The 18,141-nt window shown below is 41.7% G+C and overlaps 1 protein-coding gene across 1 annotated transcript in view; it reads right to left on the bottom strand.

Annotated features, from left to right (window-relative positions):
* The window catches only part of IGFBPL1 (insulin like growth factor binding protein like 1), a 51,604-nt gene extending 35,981 nt beyond the window's left edge, over nt 1–15,623 (bottom strand). Inside the window, exon 1 of the mRNA XM_070938501.1 lies at nt 15,115–15,623. Within this exon, the coding sequence (XP_070794602.1) occupies nt 15,115–15,619 (505 nt within the window). The 5' untranslated portion in view covers nt 15,620–15,623. The remainder of the gene's footprint in view (nt 1–15,114) is intronic.
* Nucleotides 15,624–18,141: the final 2,518 nt, after the last annotated feature.

The raw sequence follows: 18,141 nt of genomic DNA, 5'->3' as shown, positions 1-18,141 counted from the left end.
TCATGTCTGAAGTCATTCAAGATTTTATAATTGCTTGGTAACTTGCCATACATAAAAAATGAATCAGCCCTTTAAGGACTCCCATGTTTTAATTTATATTAAAGGTTTACAAAGATGAACTTAAATATATTCAACATTTACAGAAGCAACTGTTGGAGCATTAAATTTGATTGGCTTAATCCAATAATTTTTCAATAATAATTCATTAATCAAAAATTTGGTAATTTTACACAGCCTTGCAAAACCAAAACCCTAAAGTTCTCAAACAAAAGCTTATGAAGTATAAATTCCATCTTCAGATATGTTTTTGTATTTATGTATGTATGCATGTATGTATGTATGTATGTATGTACCGTATATTCTATTTATGATACCTAGAACTGTTCCTGAATTAATTTTGGGTGACAAAATGATTAATTTTGCCTTCTAATTTTAAGCACTTGCCTAAGAAAATTCCTAATTAAAAGGTTTGGTCATTTTTGTATTCCTTAATTCAGACTCCTAGGACATGGATTAAATCATATCATATGCTGCAAATTACATGCTATTAACAATAATTGTAATAATTGAAATGTCATAATTTACATAATAAAAATCAACAAATTTGATGGTTCGTTTCAAAAGTCTGTTGTTTTCCAGCAAGAAGTATGTTTTAAACTTAATATAACCTAATAATTCTCCCAGCTCAAAGGCTTGTTATAGAAAAATAAGTTCATAGAAATGTGCTTATGGAATATAACCCTGCAATTCAAGAACTGATTAGCTGGAGTGGCATATGTACAGATATTTTGGAAAAGTCCCACCACTTCAAAAGGGTTCTCATTTCTTTGACTGGCTCCTGATGTGTTTTTGCTCATTAGGTCATCATTAAATCTCCTTACAGAAGCTTCAGGTTTTCAGGCAAATGCAGATGACAAAGCCAGGACAAGAGTAGAAAGCATGAGATCCAACTATTTCAAAAGCGAGAGAATACACCTGGGACCAAAAGCAGACCCTGTAAGACAAAGCTTTGATTCCTTCATTGAAGTGTTATCAGGCATCTCCCTCTCTCTTTTTTTAAAGGAGTTTTTCTTACTGGATTGCTAGAAAGAATTTTCCTGCCTTCCCCCACAAAGATGGTCAAAAAGAAAAACAGGTACAGCTATCACAACAAAAGCCTTGCAAACTTTACAGATAAAATTAGAGTGTTTGCTGGAGAATTTTGATAGATGCTTTCTGAAACAGATATTTTGGTGAAGTACCATGCTGGAGGTGGCTACTACATTGTTAGCAAACACTCACCTCCCCCTTTGTATTCTTTGCATCCCCCCCTATCTTTTAATCTCTTATTACTGTATTTCAGTGGTGGGTTGCCCCAGGTTCGCACCGGTTCTATACAACTGGTAGTAAAACCGGTGGGAAGCTCTGCCCACTGACCCCAATGTCATCAAAATGCTTCTGCGCATGCGCAGAAGAGCATGCATGCACGCAAGCAAAGCACACGCGTGTGGCCCCATTGCGAACATGGTAGTAAAGGTTAGTAGAACCCACCCCTGCTGTACTTTCATTATTTGTTTCACTGTTTTGTTATTGTTATGTTTACACTTTTTGCTTTTACGGTTGTAAGCCACCAAGCTCCACAGTGAGATAAGTGGCAATTAAATTTAACAAATAATAATATTCTTACATCCTGCCACAATACCCTTAACACCATCTAATGTCAACATCTGTCTATCCCAGATTCTTGGAAAGTACTTGATAGGTGGACAAAAATGCCAAATCCAGTCTGAGCATTTGGCTGTGTGACGAACTATAATATTTGGAATAAACACCTGAAAGACTTCACATTCAGCTAAGACAATCTAATATAACTTTGCATGAAATTTTCCTAGAAAATACTGTTTATTGTCACTGAATCCACAACTTCTAAAGGCAAGACGATCTATTGGTTAATTGTTCTAAAGGTTAGGAAGTTTCTCCTTAATTCTAGGTTCCTTCTCTCCTTGGTGCGTTTCGATCCATTGTTTCTTGTCTTGCCTTCTGGTGCTTCGGAAAATAGGTTGACCTCTCAAATATTGGAACATTGCTCTTTGTTGCTCTTTTCTGCACTCTTTCCAGAGTCTCTACATCTTATTAAGGCTTTATAAAGTGGTACTAATATTGTACTTCACGTGATCTTGATTCTATCCGTCTGTTAATGCAGCCTAGGATTGCATTGGCTTTTTGGCTCCTAGCTCATATTTAAGTGATGCTCCATGGCATAGGGCCTAGCCATCTTTGAGACCGCCTGCTGCTACCAACGACCTCCCATCGTCCCGTGCGCTCCCACAGAGAGGGCCTCCTCAGGGTGCCATCAGCCAATCAATGCAGGCTGGTGACCCCCAGGGGGAGGGCCTTCTCTGTGGGGGCACCTACCCTCTGGAATCAGTTGCCCCCAGAGATAAGGAGAATCCAAGACCTTAGCGCCTTCCGCCGTGCCCTTAAAACCCACTTTTTCCAGCAAGCCGGGCTGGCTTAAGAAGAAATTTTAAATGTTTTAATTGGTTTGTATTTTTAATTTTGGGCCAAATTTATATATATTTTAATTGTTTTTAATATTTGTATTTCATGTTTTTTAATTCTGGCTGTACACCGCCCTGAGTCCTCAGGGAGAAGGGCGGTATATAAATTTAAAATAAATAAATAAATAAATAAATAAATAAATAAATAAATAAATAAATAAATAAATAAATTGTCCACTAGGACTCCAAGGTCCCTCTCATAGTTACTGCTATTGAGCCAAGTGTAATCTAATCTCTACCTGTACATTTGATTTTTGCACAAAAGATATTGTGCAAAGTAGGAGCATATTAGTGGGAAATGATGCACTCCATGCCGCTGAGACCATCAAAGAACAGTCATATGAAGGAAGCAATGATGACATCACTATTTCTGAAAGAGGGAAGAGAAAGGACGGTGCTCATCACCCTGCCCTACTCACTCCAGGAACTCTGCTGTAATTGTTTCATCTGAAAGTTGGAATAACTACAGGTAGTGCTCAATTTACAACGGTTCATTTAGTGTCTGTTCAAAGTTACAACAGGACTGAAAAATGTGACTTATGACCATTTTCGCACATCCAACCATTTTAGCATGGTCACGCAATCAAAATTCAGATGCTTGGCGACCGATTCATATTTATGATGGTTACGGTGTCCTGAGATTATCTTTTGCGACCTTCCAACAAGCAAAGTCAATGGGGGAGCCAGATTCACTTAACAACCATGTAGCTAACTTAACAACTGCAGTGATTCATTTGACAACTGTGGCAAGAAAGATAGTAAAATGGGGCAAATCTCATTTAAATGTGTCACTTAGCGACAGAAATTTTGTGCTCAATTGAGGTCGTAAATCAAGGACTACCTGTAATCTGGACGACATCTTTGAATCGCGTTGTTTGAGAAAGTTGCATAACATTCTCAGAGACTCTTCCCATCCTGCTTTACAATCTTTTTGGACTGTTGTCTTCTGGCAGAAGATACAGAACAATTAAAACTCGGACCACACATTTTCTGAATAGTTTTTATCCCAGAGCTATAATTGCACTCAACAATGAACTAAAGGGCCACCATCAGTGAGCTGTTGGACAGTATTACTTGGTCTGTTGTGTGGATGTTTGGGTGGTTTGGGGTGGGGAATTGTGGTGAGTAGGAATGTGTTTGGGGATTATTATGTGTGTTGGACCTTGTCTTTGGGTGTTAAGTGAATTTCGTTGTATGGGTATACTGTGTATACACATACAATGACAATAAAGTTATTTATTTAATATTCCAGATTTTGTTCCAAGCCACCATTCGGAATCATTCAGAAAAACTTTTGGATCATGATACATTTTTTTCTGGGTTTGAAACAGAACTCATTTCTTGATCCATGTACTTGCTTACAGTGAACTATCATTTCATCATTCAGTTTTAGCTCTGCACAGATGCTGACATCTTCCCTTTATAATTTCCGCTTCTCTATTTATGTACTTTAGACACTGCATATCGTATTACTAACTATGGTCACCTTCAGAATGTAAATATAGCTGGGCTCCTTTAGTAGATATAAATAAATAAACTGATGCTCATCTTCACCAGACTAATGCTTAGGATTAGATTGGTAACCATGCCATGCTGTGCTATTATAGAAATAGTTCATAATAAGGGGGGAAAAATCTATGTATCATCAAGAAGCTCATAAATCATTAGGGAACAATTTCATTGCTTGGCTAATTCCTGTAAAGACCTATATAACATGTGAAACATATGTTACATATTAATATGTTCATTTCACACTATGTCGGTTTCCAAGATGAATGGAGCATGAGGAAAAAGCTTGGACAATAAAATTTTTGACATTTGCATATACATAATAAAAAAAAGCTTTGAAAATACTTATGGGAACAAGAAATCTGGAATACATATATAAAAGAAAGAAAAGCCTATTAAATTGGTGCGTCCCAAACCTGGGAAATTACCCAAAATTGGGTAAAAGTGCTTTTTCTTTGGGTAATGACATACAAATTCATTAACCATCACAACATGAATATTTAAATTGACATAAAGATTGCCACGTGCACTAAAATATATTTTTTTAAAAATCTCCCAAAATAAGACTCTAATAATGAGATAAAAACCAATGAAATTACCAATGGTAATTTTTTGAAATGACAAAAAGATCATCCAATGATATTGTTATGATGATACAATAGCATCCTCAAGTTATGGCCATTCATTCAGCAATGTTAAAAGTTACAACGTTCTAAAGAAAAGGACCTAGGACAGGTCAGGTCACTGAAGTTCAGTAGGATTTTCTGATAAGCAGGTTTGGGAATCACTGCACTAAATTGTTAATTAGAATTGCTTGCAAGTGGTCATTCATTCTTCTAAAATACATCTTTGTAAATGTGTTTCTTTTCTTCAATATTAGTTTAATCCAGAGGCCTTCAAACTTGGCAGCTTTAAGATTTGTGGACTTTAACTCCCAGAATTCTGGGAGTTGAAGTCCACAAGTCTTAAAGCTGCCAAGTTTGAAGACCTCTGGTCTAATCTATAGGAGCTATGTCATCCATTGACCTTTCCAGATGTGTAAAGCTACAATATTCATATTCTTCGATGAGCAATTGATGAGAGTTGTAATCTAACAGATCTAGAGTCATCAGGCTACTTTGGGCAATAGACCTGTCTGGGTGTCAAGTGTGTGTTTGTGTGTGCCTCTCACAAACAAGCCTCCCTATTAATATTAACACCTTATAGATTTTTACAGGCCTCCCATAGATATTGTCTCTTAGGATACTAGAAGGAAGGAAGAAGCCATTTTGGATATTTTACAACTGGCTAAGTTTAAATGAACTCGGAACAGGCACTTTTAAATCCCAGAAGGGTTATGTAAATGCCATATGAACAGTGATACTTTTTGACAGCCATAACATTCCAAGTTACTAGAAGAAAATTCAGCTCCAATCTTCAGAAAAAGGAATGGGAGAGACTTCAAGGACATCGTTTCAAGCATGCTAATGTCGTAACTCTCAAATGCTCATGCTTGGGTATACCTAAAAACAAACATTGTAGTATAAACATAATCACACACTTCACTACTTTTACACTGCATTTAAATAGGAAAGCGAGGGTCAAATTCGCCCTCCACCCCAAGGCAGACACTGGAAACAGATGAAAAGCGTTTTGCCTTCTCCCCTTCTCTTTTCTCCTTCAGGATTTCACTCCCCATCTGTTTTGATCTTCACAGGAAAGTCACTCTTTGCTTAATCTTCCTTTTTTTCAGTCTCGGTATCCCCATTATTGCACCATTGTTGAATTATGCTTCCTTCACAGGCTTCTTGTCAGAATTATGACCAATAAAAAAAGATAAAGCTTCTCCAGTGCTCTAAGCTACAGGCTGATAGTCCAATTTATTTGCTAGGAAAGATTCAGTATATGACGAATGGTCTCTGACACCCGCACACCTGTTCCATCCTGGATACAGGTGTGGCTGCTTTAATGAGTCTCTGACAAGTGCTCTGTTTATGCCCTTGCACTTGCTAAATCTTGCAATCAAATCCAAAACATTGCATATAAATATAAAACTGTCCCCAGTGTTTGCTCTGCTCCGATGACTTGCAATCAGTCTCGCCCTGCAGTGAAGTCATAGAAAGGTATCTACATTAGCTAGCATTGTTCTGTTGAATGGTTTCCGCTCCCTTCATTTTTGTGTTAGGAAATACAGAAGAGACTGATTTAATTTTATTAATATTGCATCAGAACACAGTGAGGCCATAGTGAGGCTATCAAACTGATCTTTATATAAATGCTAAATATAACATTTATATCATGAAGCTAACTAGAAACAGTTGCAAAGCTCCAGGATAGTCTTTAAACTATTTTAAAGCCCATTTAGAAAAGAATGTGCAGCAGTAATGAATGCCTGCTTTAAAAACGATTTTTTTTAAAAAAAACCCTTACTTTTCATTGTTCCACCTGCCTTCTAAGCTAATTAAATTCTATTTGAGAAACACTGACTTAATTCTTATTTTTTTGTATTTTTACTTTTGAGTTTATGAATTGCATTGTAAGGTTTTTATTATTGTTTTAAAGAAAATACCTCAGGTGAACAGTAAAGTTGTCCAATATTTTAGATTTTAAGACCAAAGGGTTTGGGGACATGCAGGGGCACCCACCAAAGATATTTTTTTACCAGGATTACATCACAACTACAGAAAATAGCTCTAACGGTAAAGGTAAAGGTTCCCCTCGCACATATGTGCTAGTCGTTTCTGACTCTAGGGTGTGGTGCTCATCTCCGTTTCAAAGCAGAAGAGCCAGCGCTGTCCAAAGACGTCTCCGTGGTCATGTGGCTGGCATGACTAAACGCCAAAGCCTCACGGAACGTTGTTATCTCTTCCCACCAAAGGTGGTCCCTATTTTTCTACTTGCATTTTTTACGTGCTTTTGAACTGCTAGGTTGTCAGAAGCTGTGAACTGCTGAACTGCCGACCTTTCGATCGATAAGCTCAGCGTCTCATGCAGTTGCTTTGAAGACTTCTGGATAAGGACAATGTGAATCACTCTGTTTGCTCCGAAGCATTTCTTTTGTCTTCAAGTCCAAAGTTCCGCACAGTCATTTAAAAACCTCATGTCTAAAAGCCAGTACAATCAGTCCTCGACTTAAAACAGTTCGCTTAGTAACCATTCGAAGTTACAACATCACTGAAAAAAGTGACTTATGACCATTTTTCACACTAGCAATCATAACAGCATCCCCATGGACATGTCATCAAAATTCAGATGCTTGGCAACTGACTCATATTTATGACGGTTGCCATGTCCTGTTGCCACAGGATCCCCTTTTGCGACCTTCTGACAAGCAAAGTCAATGGAGAATCCAGATTCACTTAACCGTGTTAGTAACTTAACAACTGCAGTGATTCACTTAACAACTGTGGCAAGAAAAGTTGTAAAATGGAGCAAAGCTCACTTAACAGATGTCTCTTTTAGCAGCAGAAATTTTGGGCTCAATTGTGGTTGTAAGTCGAGGACTACCTGTATTTTGAGCAATGAGCTTTTCCCTCAGTTTTGTTTTTGGGAAAGGCTCTCAATATGTCAAAAGATAATTAACAGAGGTTCAGATATGGACAGGTTCATACAAATAATATTGATCATGTTTGAAATTATTAATTGAGGAAGCCACTGTTTGTCATCTAGCATTGGGTGTGTATGCTTGAAAGGAAATGCAGACTCAGCACAAAGCAGAAGCAAATGGGCCACAATTCCTAAGGTATTTATGAAGGCAACCCTAATTCTGAACTTCAATCTGAACATATCTCGAGGGACCTAGTTTTAAAACCATCCTTGAGAAAAAGCATCTCCCTTGTGTACTGCAGCCAGCTGGTCCAGCACTGAAGTGAGGGGGAAACAGAATTCTTGATGATTTTGCTTTTTGCCTGGAGTATTATTATGATTCCGGCTTTGTTCATTTACTTTTGCCACTGCAGCAAACAACCATTACTTGAGCTATTCTGAAAAATATTCTGGCTGCCAAAATGTGGATCCTGTATTTCTTCTGGATTCAGAGCTAACCCTGATTCTGAAAAGAAAAGCGAAGCAATGGGTTTTGGCAGATGGATAAAACCACCTTGTAGTAATTGCTGAGATTTCGGGGTGGGGAGGGAAGTGACCTGACAAATCCACACAAAAAGTACCAGAGATGAATATATGCATTAGCAATTTATTTCTATCACTTCTGAATGGTGGAAGGGACAATAAAACTTTTGTAATGGCTTGAGCTGTGGCAGTTCAGGAGTCAGGGCACTGATTAAATGCTGTCCCCACCCTCCATCCCCTTGGTTAGCTGGAAGGAATAATGAGGGGCTCATGATATTCTGTGTATGTTCTTAGAAATAATGTCTGTAGAAGTGAAGATGACTTGGATTGCCTTTAAATTGCTTTTAAGGACTGGGGAAAAAATGTTCACATGGAACCGCTTTATGTCAATCTAGGCAGGATCCTGACTTCTGACTCACAGTACCTTTTACAGCAGGGGTGTCAACTCAAGGCCCACGGGCCGGATCTGGCCCACAGGGTGCTTAGATCTGGCCCACGGGGCTGCCCTAGAAACAACAAAGGACTCGCCTACGGTGCCTCTGCCAGTGAAAATGGAGCTCTGGAGAGCCACACACGCCCCCCCACCCCCAAGCTTCGTTTTCACCGGCAGAGGGCTAGCAATACAAACTAAAAGCAAAGCAAAACAAAAGGAGAAATGTTTCCCCTTTTGCATTTGAGCAACCAAGAAGGGATAGGAAAGGAGAAAGGGAAAGAGGAAATAAAAAATAGAAGAAGGAAAGATGGGAAGACAGCAAGGAAGGAAAAATAAGGAAAGAGGGGAAGGAAGAACAAAGGAGAAGGAAGAGGGAAGGAAAAAGAAGGGAAGGGAAGAGATTATAATGAGAGGAAGGGTGGGTCTGAGGGAAGTCCTGCCTTAGCACTTGGCTACCATAGGTGCCCCTGACATGAATGACGTCGAGCTGGCCATGCCCTCCTGGCCCTCCGAGGTCAAACAGAACCCTGATGCGGGCTCTCATCATTTCATTGAGGGCCCTCAATGAAATCGAGTTTGATACCACTGTTCTACAGCCATCCTAACCTTTTGTGTCCTGTTTTAACAGTAATCCGCATAGCTGTGTTATTGCCTTGACATTGACTGACTTAGAAGATGCCACTAGTCATTACTGGGGAAATATGCATTTTATGTAAGATACAGACTTTATTCAGAAAATAGTATATTTATAAAGATCCTTGTGTGAACTGAGATCCTCCTTGCAGAGGTGAAATCCAGCAGGTTCTAACAGGTTCTGGAGAACTGGTAGCGGAAATGTTGAATAGTTCGGAGAACCGGCAAATGCCACCTCTGGGGCATTTGAGTGGGGTGGAAATGGAGATTTTGCAATATCCTTCTCCTGCCACGCCCACCAAGCCACGCCCATAGAACTGGTAGGGAAAAATTTTGGATTTCACCCCTGCCTCCTTGGTACAATCTCTGAAAGCAACGTAGACCAAACACAGCTTCGGTTCTTTAATAGTCTTTGACAGTTTTTACATTGTGGAAAACAGAATGGCAAGCAGCTCTTAAGGCAGATGTATATGAGCCAGAAGCCAGGTAGAATGAAGCCCTGAGAATATAGGAATATCAGATAACAGTTCATTTTCTTTGTCTCTGTGCTACTGGTGATCCAGGTTTTTTGCAGTCCCAAAATAGCCCTACAACAATGCTCTTTAGAAGAGAAGTGGTGGCGTTGCAGACAATATATTGTTCATAATATAATGAAACATCAAAAAGGGATCAACAGACCCAGCTCACTAACACCATGGCAGTTAGATTTAGCTTAAAACTGTTTCTGAGTTTTTCTGCAAAATAGCACTAATACATAGGTTCTGCAGGTTCCAGCAGAAAATTGAGCCATCTTAAGGAAATACAAACCACACTTCTAATAGCTATTGTCCCTTGGCTGGGAAGCACAATAGAGATTTTGTTCATAGCAGGAGCAGAGAGAAGAAAGAAAGAAGTGGGGTGTAGAATTCCTCCTTTGGTACTAGTTTCTCCAGGGGATGAGAGGATTGGCATCAAGGGAGCTGTGCTTACTGTTTTTTTCTGTCTCTCTGCCATGAATGAGAAAAGGATGGAGGCAAGGATATGTCGACCCCACTAGATAGCTCAGACCAGGAAATCAATTCCACAGGAAGGTTAAAACTACTTTAACCGAGATTGGCTGCAATAACAGACACTTCTGATTGCAGTGTCCTTCTCCTCCTTCCTCTAGATCAGGAGTGTCAAACTGGCGGCCCATAGACTGGATGCGTCACGCACAGGCCACGCCCACACCAGCTCCGTGAATGGAAAAAATGTGAAATGTCACGTGACGCCATGAGTTTTACACCCGTATTCTAGATCCTTGAATAAAAGAAACATCTGCCTGAGCCTGTTCTGAATATAACTCCATGATGGCGAACCTATGGCATGCATGCCGGAAGTGGCTCGCAGAGCCATCTCTCCAGGCATGCGAGAGTGGTGGGATACAGCCAGTCCTGGCTGGTTCAGGCAAACCGGTAGTAGAAATTCTGGCTGGCCACGCCTACCCGCCCTGCCCCGCCCCTACTTGCAGAATCTAGACGCTGCATACTTCTGCTCACCACTGCTCGCAAGAGTAAGGCCAAAGGGCACAGGCGGGCAGGTGGGAGGGGGAGAGCAAGCTGGCGGAGGGGTGATACCAGCGGCGGGTGAACCAATGCGCATGGGGAGGGAGGGAAATGTGCAGGAGATCGCAGCACCGGAGCCCTTCCTGTGTGTTTCCCCAAGCCGGCCTGGCCTGCGAGGGAAGCATGCGGGAGATCGCGGCACCGGAGCCCTTCCTGGGTGTTTCCCCAAGCTGGCTTGGCAGATAGCTAGCTGGACCCCTAGTCCCTGTCCTCCAGCACCACTTTCCGTGTTTCCCGGAGCTTCCTGGACCTTTCTGCTTGCCTCTGAATGCCGACTGAGAAGCCACTTGGTCGCGCTGGCCGGGAGGAACGCTCGCCCGCCTGGCTGAGAAGCTGTATGGCCGCACTGGCTGGGAGAACGGGGAAGGGAGCCATGCAGCTACCCGGCCAGGCAGGCGAGCTTCTTCCTTGGTGGCGATCTAAGGGAACATCTTCCAGCTCTTCAAGATTGACTTTAAGAGTGCTCCCATGAAAGAAGCCAAGAAGCCAAGAGCAAAAGTAGCGGTGGCGAGGGCAACAGGGGTGTGTGACATGTCCCTCCATGATCCCCTCCTGGGTGACAGCCAGGGCTTCATCACCTCCTCTTTTCCTCAGAGGTGCAGTGTCTGCCTCCTTTCAGTCCTTGTGGAGGGACACACACATATACCCGTTGCCCCAACTGCCACTACTTTTGCTCTTGGCTTCTTGGTACTCTTAAAGTTGATCTTGAAGAGCTGGAAGACATTTCCTTAGATTGCTGCCAAACTCATTGTTGGGAGAGGTGTAGGCTAGCCCCTGAATACACAAGAAGTCTTGGGCAAAGTTCCTCCAAAGTTCGGCCAAGTCTTCTCCTTCTCGGCCTTGTATTACAGAGCGAACACACACAGTTGCACACACCTCACGGCGCATAAACCTCACGGTGTGCGTGTCTGCTCAAGTTAAGGCCGATAAGAAAGAGAAGATTCCTGGTCTTCCGGTTTCTGGCGAGCATGCGTGTGCGAAGACCAGATGGCTGGTGTGCATGCGCGCACCGGAAACCAGAATATTATCTTCCCGGTGCACGCATGCACACCGGATGGCTGCTCTTTCAGTTTCTGGCACGTGTGAGCATGCTCCCATTTGGGACTCCATGCCAAAAAGGTTTGCCAACACTGTTATAACTTGTTTTGGAGTTTAAAAATGTTCTATTCTCTTTTGCCCAAGTAATGTTTCCTGAATATCTCCTTCCTTACTCTGTATAGTATGAAACAAATTCCTACCTTCTCTTCCCATTGTTACTTGTTAAACACTCTGCCTTACTTGTGGGAAGATGAACATGAGACACAACTTCCTAAAGAAAGTGGGCAGGAACTGTGTATTCCCAAAATAATGACTCTTAGTCTTCTTAGTCTACCCAAAACCATTGGTTAGAAGATCTGATTGGGTTATTGGCTGACTATGTTCATTGTTTCTGTGAACAGGGCAAGTTGTTTAAAAAGGAAGGATAAGAATTGGATAAATAAGTAAGACTACTTGGTAGCTCTTTTACCTAAGCTACAATTGGAAGAACATTTCATTCTCCTCCCCCCCATTTTATTTTTATATTAATAAGGTAAAACAAACAAAAAGTAAAAATAAAGAAAAGGGATAAGAATGCATATACATACATAAAATAAATTTACACTAGAGCAAAGGCTGAAACGAAAATAAACAGATTTTGTTAAGTTTGAAAAAAGGCAAAACAAAATTAGCATAAATACATTATAGGAAAAAGCATTCTAGCACCCCACCCCAGCTGGGTACCCCTACTACTTAAATATTTTGTACTATATTTTGGACTTCTGTGATTATTGCTCATTTCTGTTTGGATTACTTTTAAAAATCCATCCTTCCTGAATTTCCTTTAAAATCAAAGGGGATTCTGAAATCTACTCATCCGCAGAAATGTATACAGATCTCATGGAAATGTAACCTGTAACCATAAGTGGCAGTGAAATGAGCAGATTTGAAACTAATCTCAGACTGGTTGAGTCAGCAAGAGGATTAATGGGTGTGAAAAGCACCGCTGGTGATACAAAAAGAGTTCTGTCATTTTTTTCTCCCTGACACAGTAGTCAGAACATTGTAAAGCTGGCTGGCTCTTGGGAGGGAGCAGCTTATAGGAAACACAGGCCCTTTTGAAAAGTGTCCTGTCTCAAGTAAGATTCCCACTTCTCCCAGTCCTGTCTTAAGCAAGATTGAATGAAGTTCAGTACGGTGGGGAAAAGCTTGGCTTTTGTTTAAAGAAAGTGCTACAAATCATGAATACAGTGATTTTATTCACATGTATTCAGGACTTCAACTCTCCAGCTGGGCAGCATTACATTAAATAGCATAGGGAATATCCTATGGTTGGACATTTCTATCACACCACCGAGATTTGAAATAAGGGCACTTATTTGAAAAACAGTAATATGTTACACTGCACAAATAAAACTAAAAAAAGAAAGAAAAGAAATGCATTGTATTCTTGAAATGCTTATATATCTGCATCTGTATCCACACACACACACACACACACACACAAATTAAAAGGAGCAGGCCTGATTACAAATAGAAAGAGAAGCAGCTGTTACGCACAGCCTGGTTCCCAAAGGGGGCCATTAAATGTTACCCCACTGATTATATGTGTGTAAATTAGTGCCCTTGGGTTAAGATATAATGAAGTACTTACTAACAGAGAAATGTGTTCTCCTCTCCTTTGCCCGTACTTTTATTACCATCTAGACAGCTGAGAAGATGCATGGAATAATACAATAATAGGCAACAGTAGCCCCATTTAAACAATTATTTATTATGTTTGTTGGAATAGCACACACACGGGGCAGCTTTATAAAATAGACTAGATGAAGAATTCAATGCCACATAAGTCTGAAACTACTATTATTGGAACAGTATCTTGCAAGTCTAAATGTTCTCCCCACTATCTCACTTTATGTTCCTGTGAATTAGAGAGGGTTTTTTTCTGAGATGTTTTCTCAAATTAGTTTCCTGGCCCAGGCTCAGGCTCCACTTGTCTGACCTTGGTAGTAGTTCTTCCACCTGTCCCTATGCCCATTACACACAATCATTCACCCCTCTTCCTTTCCCACCTTTTTATATTTGTGACAAACATGTGAGTTGAGCTGAATCAGTTGGCTGAGGGCCACCTACTGTCCTGTAGAGGTGGAAGGGGATGTGAATCTAGGTCTTTTTAATCCAAGCCCAACATGCCATATAAAATCCCAAACTAGTTAGTCTGGCTGAATGGAACACTCTTTCTGTAATACCCAGTCTGGCTGTGTTAATGGAAAGTTGTTAGGAAAAGTTTGCGCCAAGATGTTGTAGTGGTATAAGAAGATGACTTCTGAGCTAGTATATAACGTAGTGCCTGCGGAACCCAAATATGTCTCTGAACTTGTTGTGGAAGCATGACCACATTTTCTGAACCCAGAACATGACTTAACTAAATTATGAGTATTGCATGAAACCAGGAACTCCATGGATTACAAGCGTGCCTGCATTCAGGTTGTTGGAGTGTCAATAGCCATGTGAGGTTTGTGTTCATGTTCATGGACCATTTAATAGTCCAAATTTTAAATTCCCCAACTTGAACTCATTGATTATTTCCTTCCCTAAGCTGACTGGATGCTATCCCTTTTGAAGAGACCATATATTACGCTGGGGAAAGGTACAAGGAACCGAAGGCAACACAGGAATAGGTAAGAACAGTTGTCAGGATAGGCAGTTACTGAGAAGTTTAATGACCTACTTTTAGAATTCTCCTTGATTTCTTTTCCCCATTGTATTTCATTTATTGTCTGTATTTTGTATACTGTTGCTTTACCTGAATAAAACAGTATCATTATGTAAGTCCTTCTCTCTCTCTCTCTCTCTCTCTCTTTCTGTGTGTATGTATATGTATGTATGTATGTATGTATGTATACTCTCTCTCAAGAGCTATGCTATAGTTGCAGGCTACTATAAAGTGACAAAAGTCTTAATAGATACAATAGTATATAAAGTCTTAAAAATAGTGCCTAAGACTCTGTTATTGCAAAAAAACCTGTCCAAGTTTTTACCTTGATTGCTTGTGTGTGTTTTGTGTGCGTATGGTGCGTGCGAGTGTGTGAATGTAAAGAACAACTCATTGTTCCAATTTAGACTGAGATGCATTTCTCTCTCCGATGAAAACACCAAAAGAATGCAAGGTTTGGAAAGTTGGGGCAGTCGGGAACGAGAAAGAAAGAAAAACAAAGAAAGAAAAAGAAAGAAAGAAAGAAAGAAAGAAAGAAAGAAAGAAAGAAAGAAAGAAAGAAAGAAAGAAAGAAAGAAAGAAAGAAGTATTCAGCTTGCCCCCCTCTCCCTCACGTCCCCGCGCCGCGCGGCTCACCAAGTTTGCACTCGCCGTCGTGGGCCTTCCGGACGCGCTCGCGGCCGTCGAGGAGCGCGCGCCAGCTGTGCAGGTGCAGAGCGCACACGCTACTGTAGGACCGGCCGTCGGAACCGCAGACGGCGCCGTCCTCCTTGCAGACGCAATGCCCGGTTCCCTCTTCGGCGTCGGTTCCGGGCGCTTCTGCCTGGCGTTGGCTCACGCACACCAACCCCGGGCCACAGCGAGCGCCCCGCGTCCCGCCACAGCGTTCCCCCTCCGCGCCGAGGCAACGCTCGCAGCAGCCGCACTCGTCCCGGGCGGTCAGCTCCGGCACGGCACAGTGCACAAACGCGCAAAGGTCCGGCTTGCACGGAGCGCAAGCCGAACCGGTCGCGCCCCTCGACGCCAGAGCCCAGCAAAGGGCCACCAGCGATAGCCACCGAGCCCGGCCTCCGGCGCTCATGCTGCGAGATCCCAGAGGAACAAGGCAGGCGGCTGCGAAGACTCGCGCCGTAGCAGCCATCTGAGGGGACGGCGGCGGAGAGCGACGAGAAAGCCTCCCCCCACCCAGACGACCACGCCCCCTCCCCTTCCAGGCGCCGGCCGAACCCGCTCGGAGAAGCTGTTCTAGCGCCGAACTTCTTGCCGCGCGTTAGGCATAACGGAGGTCTGAGCCGTTTGGGGAGAATGGTTGGACGGAAAACGGGGTTTTCCAGTCAATCTAGGTCACGGTTGTCCCAAAGGTGCTTTTTTCAAGAGGCAACTGGACTTTCTGGTTTTTCTTTGAAGACGTTTCGCTTCTCATCCAAGAAGCTTCTTCAGCTCTGACTAGATGGTGGGGAATGGAAGGATTTATACTCCTTGCAGACAGCTGGTCATTTGCATTCTTTTTAGAGAGTTCTTGAGGCCAGCTGGAGGTTCATCTGTATCCTCAGAGTTACCTCAGTAGTGCAAATGGGTGTGGAGCCTTCTTGGAATTGCTGAAAGGATTGTGTTGTAGACTGGAAATAGATGATGTCCTGTCCCTCCTCATCTGTTGTGAAAGGGCTGTTCAATTTTGACATAGATCGCCTCTTTGACCCCTTTTTTAAACCAGTGGTCCTCTCTGTCAGTGGACAGAGGGGGTGGGATATGACATCATCTATCTCCAGTCTACAACACAATCCTTTCAATAGTTCCAAGAAGGCTCCACACCCATTTGCACTACTGAGATAACCCTGAGGATTCAGATAAACCTCCAAGTGGCCTCAACGACTCTCTAAAAAGAATGCAAATGACCAGCTGTCTGCAAGGAATATAAATCCTTCCATTCCCCACCATCCAGTTAAGAGCTGAAGAAGCTTCTTGGATGAGAAGCAAAACGTCTTCAAAGAAAAACCAGAAAGTCCAGCTGCCTCTGGAAAAAGCACCTTTGGGACATGAGGGAGGGGAGAAGCGGTGCAGCTTCCTGGAGGCGGTGGATCCTCCTCCTTTTTAAACAGGTGTATTGAAGTGGAAGTACACAGCTAAGAAGCACCATTTGAAAGAAAACTAAATACAGGTAGTCTTTGACTTACGACCACAATTGAGCCCAAAATGTATGTTGCTAAGTGAGACGTTAGTTAAAGGAGTTTTCCCCACTTTACGACTTTTCTTGTCACAGTTGCCTCATGAATCATTGAAGTTGTTCAGTGAATCTGGCTTCCCCATTGAATTTGCTTTTCAGAAGGTTGCAAAAGGTAATTGCTTGACCCTGGGATGCTGCAACTGTCATAAATATGAGTCAGTTGCCAAGCGTTTGAATTTTAATCATGTGATCATGGGGATGCTGCAATGGTCATAAGTGTGAAAAGCAATCATAAGTCAACTTTTTTCAATGCTGTTGTAACATAAAACGGTCATTAAACAAAGTGTTGTAAATTGAGGACTACCTGTATGTTGAGCAAAAGGAGCCCTGTGTTTGGCCATGTTGCCATCTCTGGTTGCCCCAGTTAGCAAAAAACAAAGCAAGAAGCCACTCCAGGCAGCTCTAGGATACACGTTTGTTGCAGCCATCACATGTTTTTTGCTAATTTGTATAGGTGTGCTTTCATGTTCCCAGTAGACTTGAAAAAAGAGATTGAAAGATGGTGAAATTGACAAATTTTCCACCCAAAAGTGCAAAACTGACAAGCTCAGACCTGCAATTTAAAGTGACTAAACTCTTCAGTTTACTGGCTTCAGTGTACAATGTAGAGTATTAAACATCAGATCCAATTTAGGTTTGTTTGTTTGTTCCTTTGTGAACTGAGCCTCATGTGAAGAAAAAAAATGGCCCGTTATTATCAGGGATGCTGAACAGGAAGAAATTTATTTGAGATTTCTACATTGCAGACAAGCGAGGATGTGAATGTAATGTTGCTGATCACTATCTAAGGAGAACAAAGAAATGGCCAGTTCAGTTCTCACATAATTTAGATGTAATAATTAGAATAATCTCAGATAATTTGCTCAGTAATCTGGGAATGGTTTGATTCTGTTGGACCTGAAGAAATGGATGGAGATTGGTATGGAATGCAAACGCCACCTCCTCCACATTAGATCCATGCCCCTCTTGGTTGGTTAAGACCGCCTGGGAGGTGTCATGCAGGTGTGTCCAAATGATGGTGATAGATGTTGGAGAGTCAGTTTAGTGTAGTGGTCCAGGCACCCGGCTGAGACCAGGAGAGCATGAATTCAAGTCCTACCACAAAGCCAGTCACTCTTTCTCAGCTTTAAGAAGGAGGCAGTGGTAAACCACTTTGCCCCAAAACTACAAGGACTTGTCTGGCAGTTGCCTAGAGTAAAAAACTGATTCAAAAGCACACAAAAAAAAATAAAATTTGGGATCAGTGTGTCTAATGAAAATAACTGTTTAATTTGCAGAAAAAAGCAGGCATGGAAGTATCCGAGTAATTAGCTTAAAGTAATTAGCTTAATTACTGGACATAACCTGGTCTTGGTTTATTCAGGTCAATTTAGAGTCTATTTTTCAGGATTAAAATATGCTTTTTCGTTTTAACTATGTGCAAGGTTCTCACATAACCA

The sequence above is a fragment of the Pituophis catenifer genome, unplaced genomic scaffold, assembly GCF_029215685.1.
Source record: "Pituophis catenifer annectens isolate HBS135680 unplaced genomic scaffold, rPitCat1.0.hap2 SCAF_2, whole genome shotgun sequence".
Taxonomy (NCBI): Eukaryota; Metazoa; Chordata; class Lepidosauria; order Squamata; family Colubridae; genus Pituophis; species Pituophis catenifer.
This window is presented reverse-complemented; position numbering and strand designations above follow the sequence as displayed.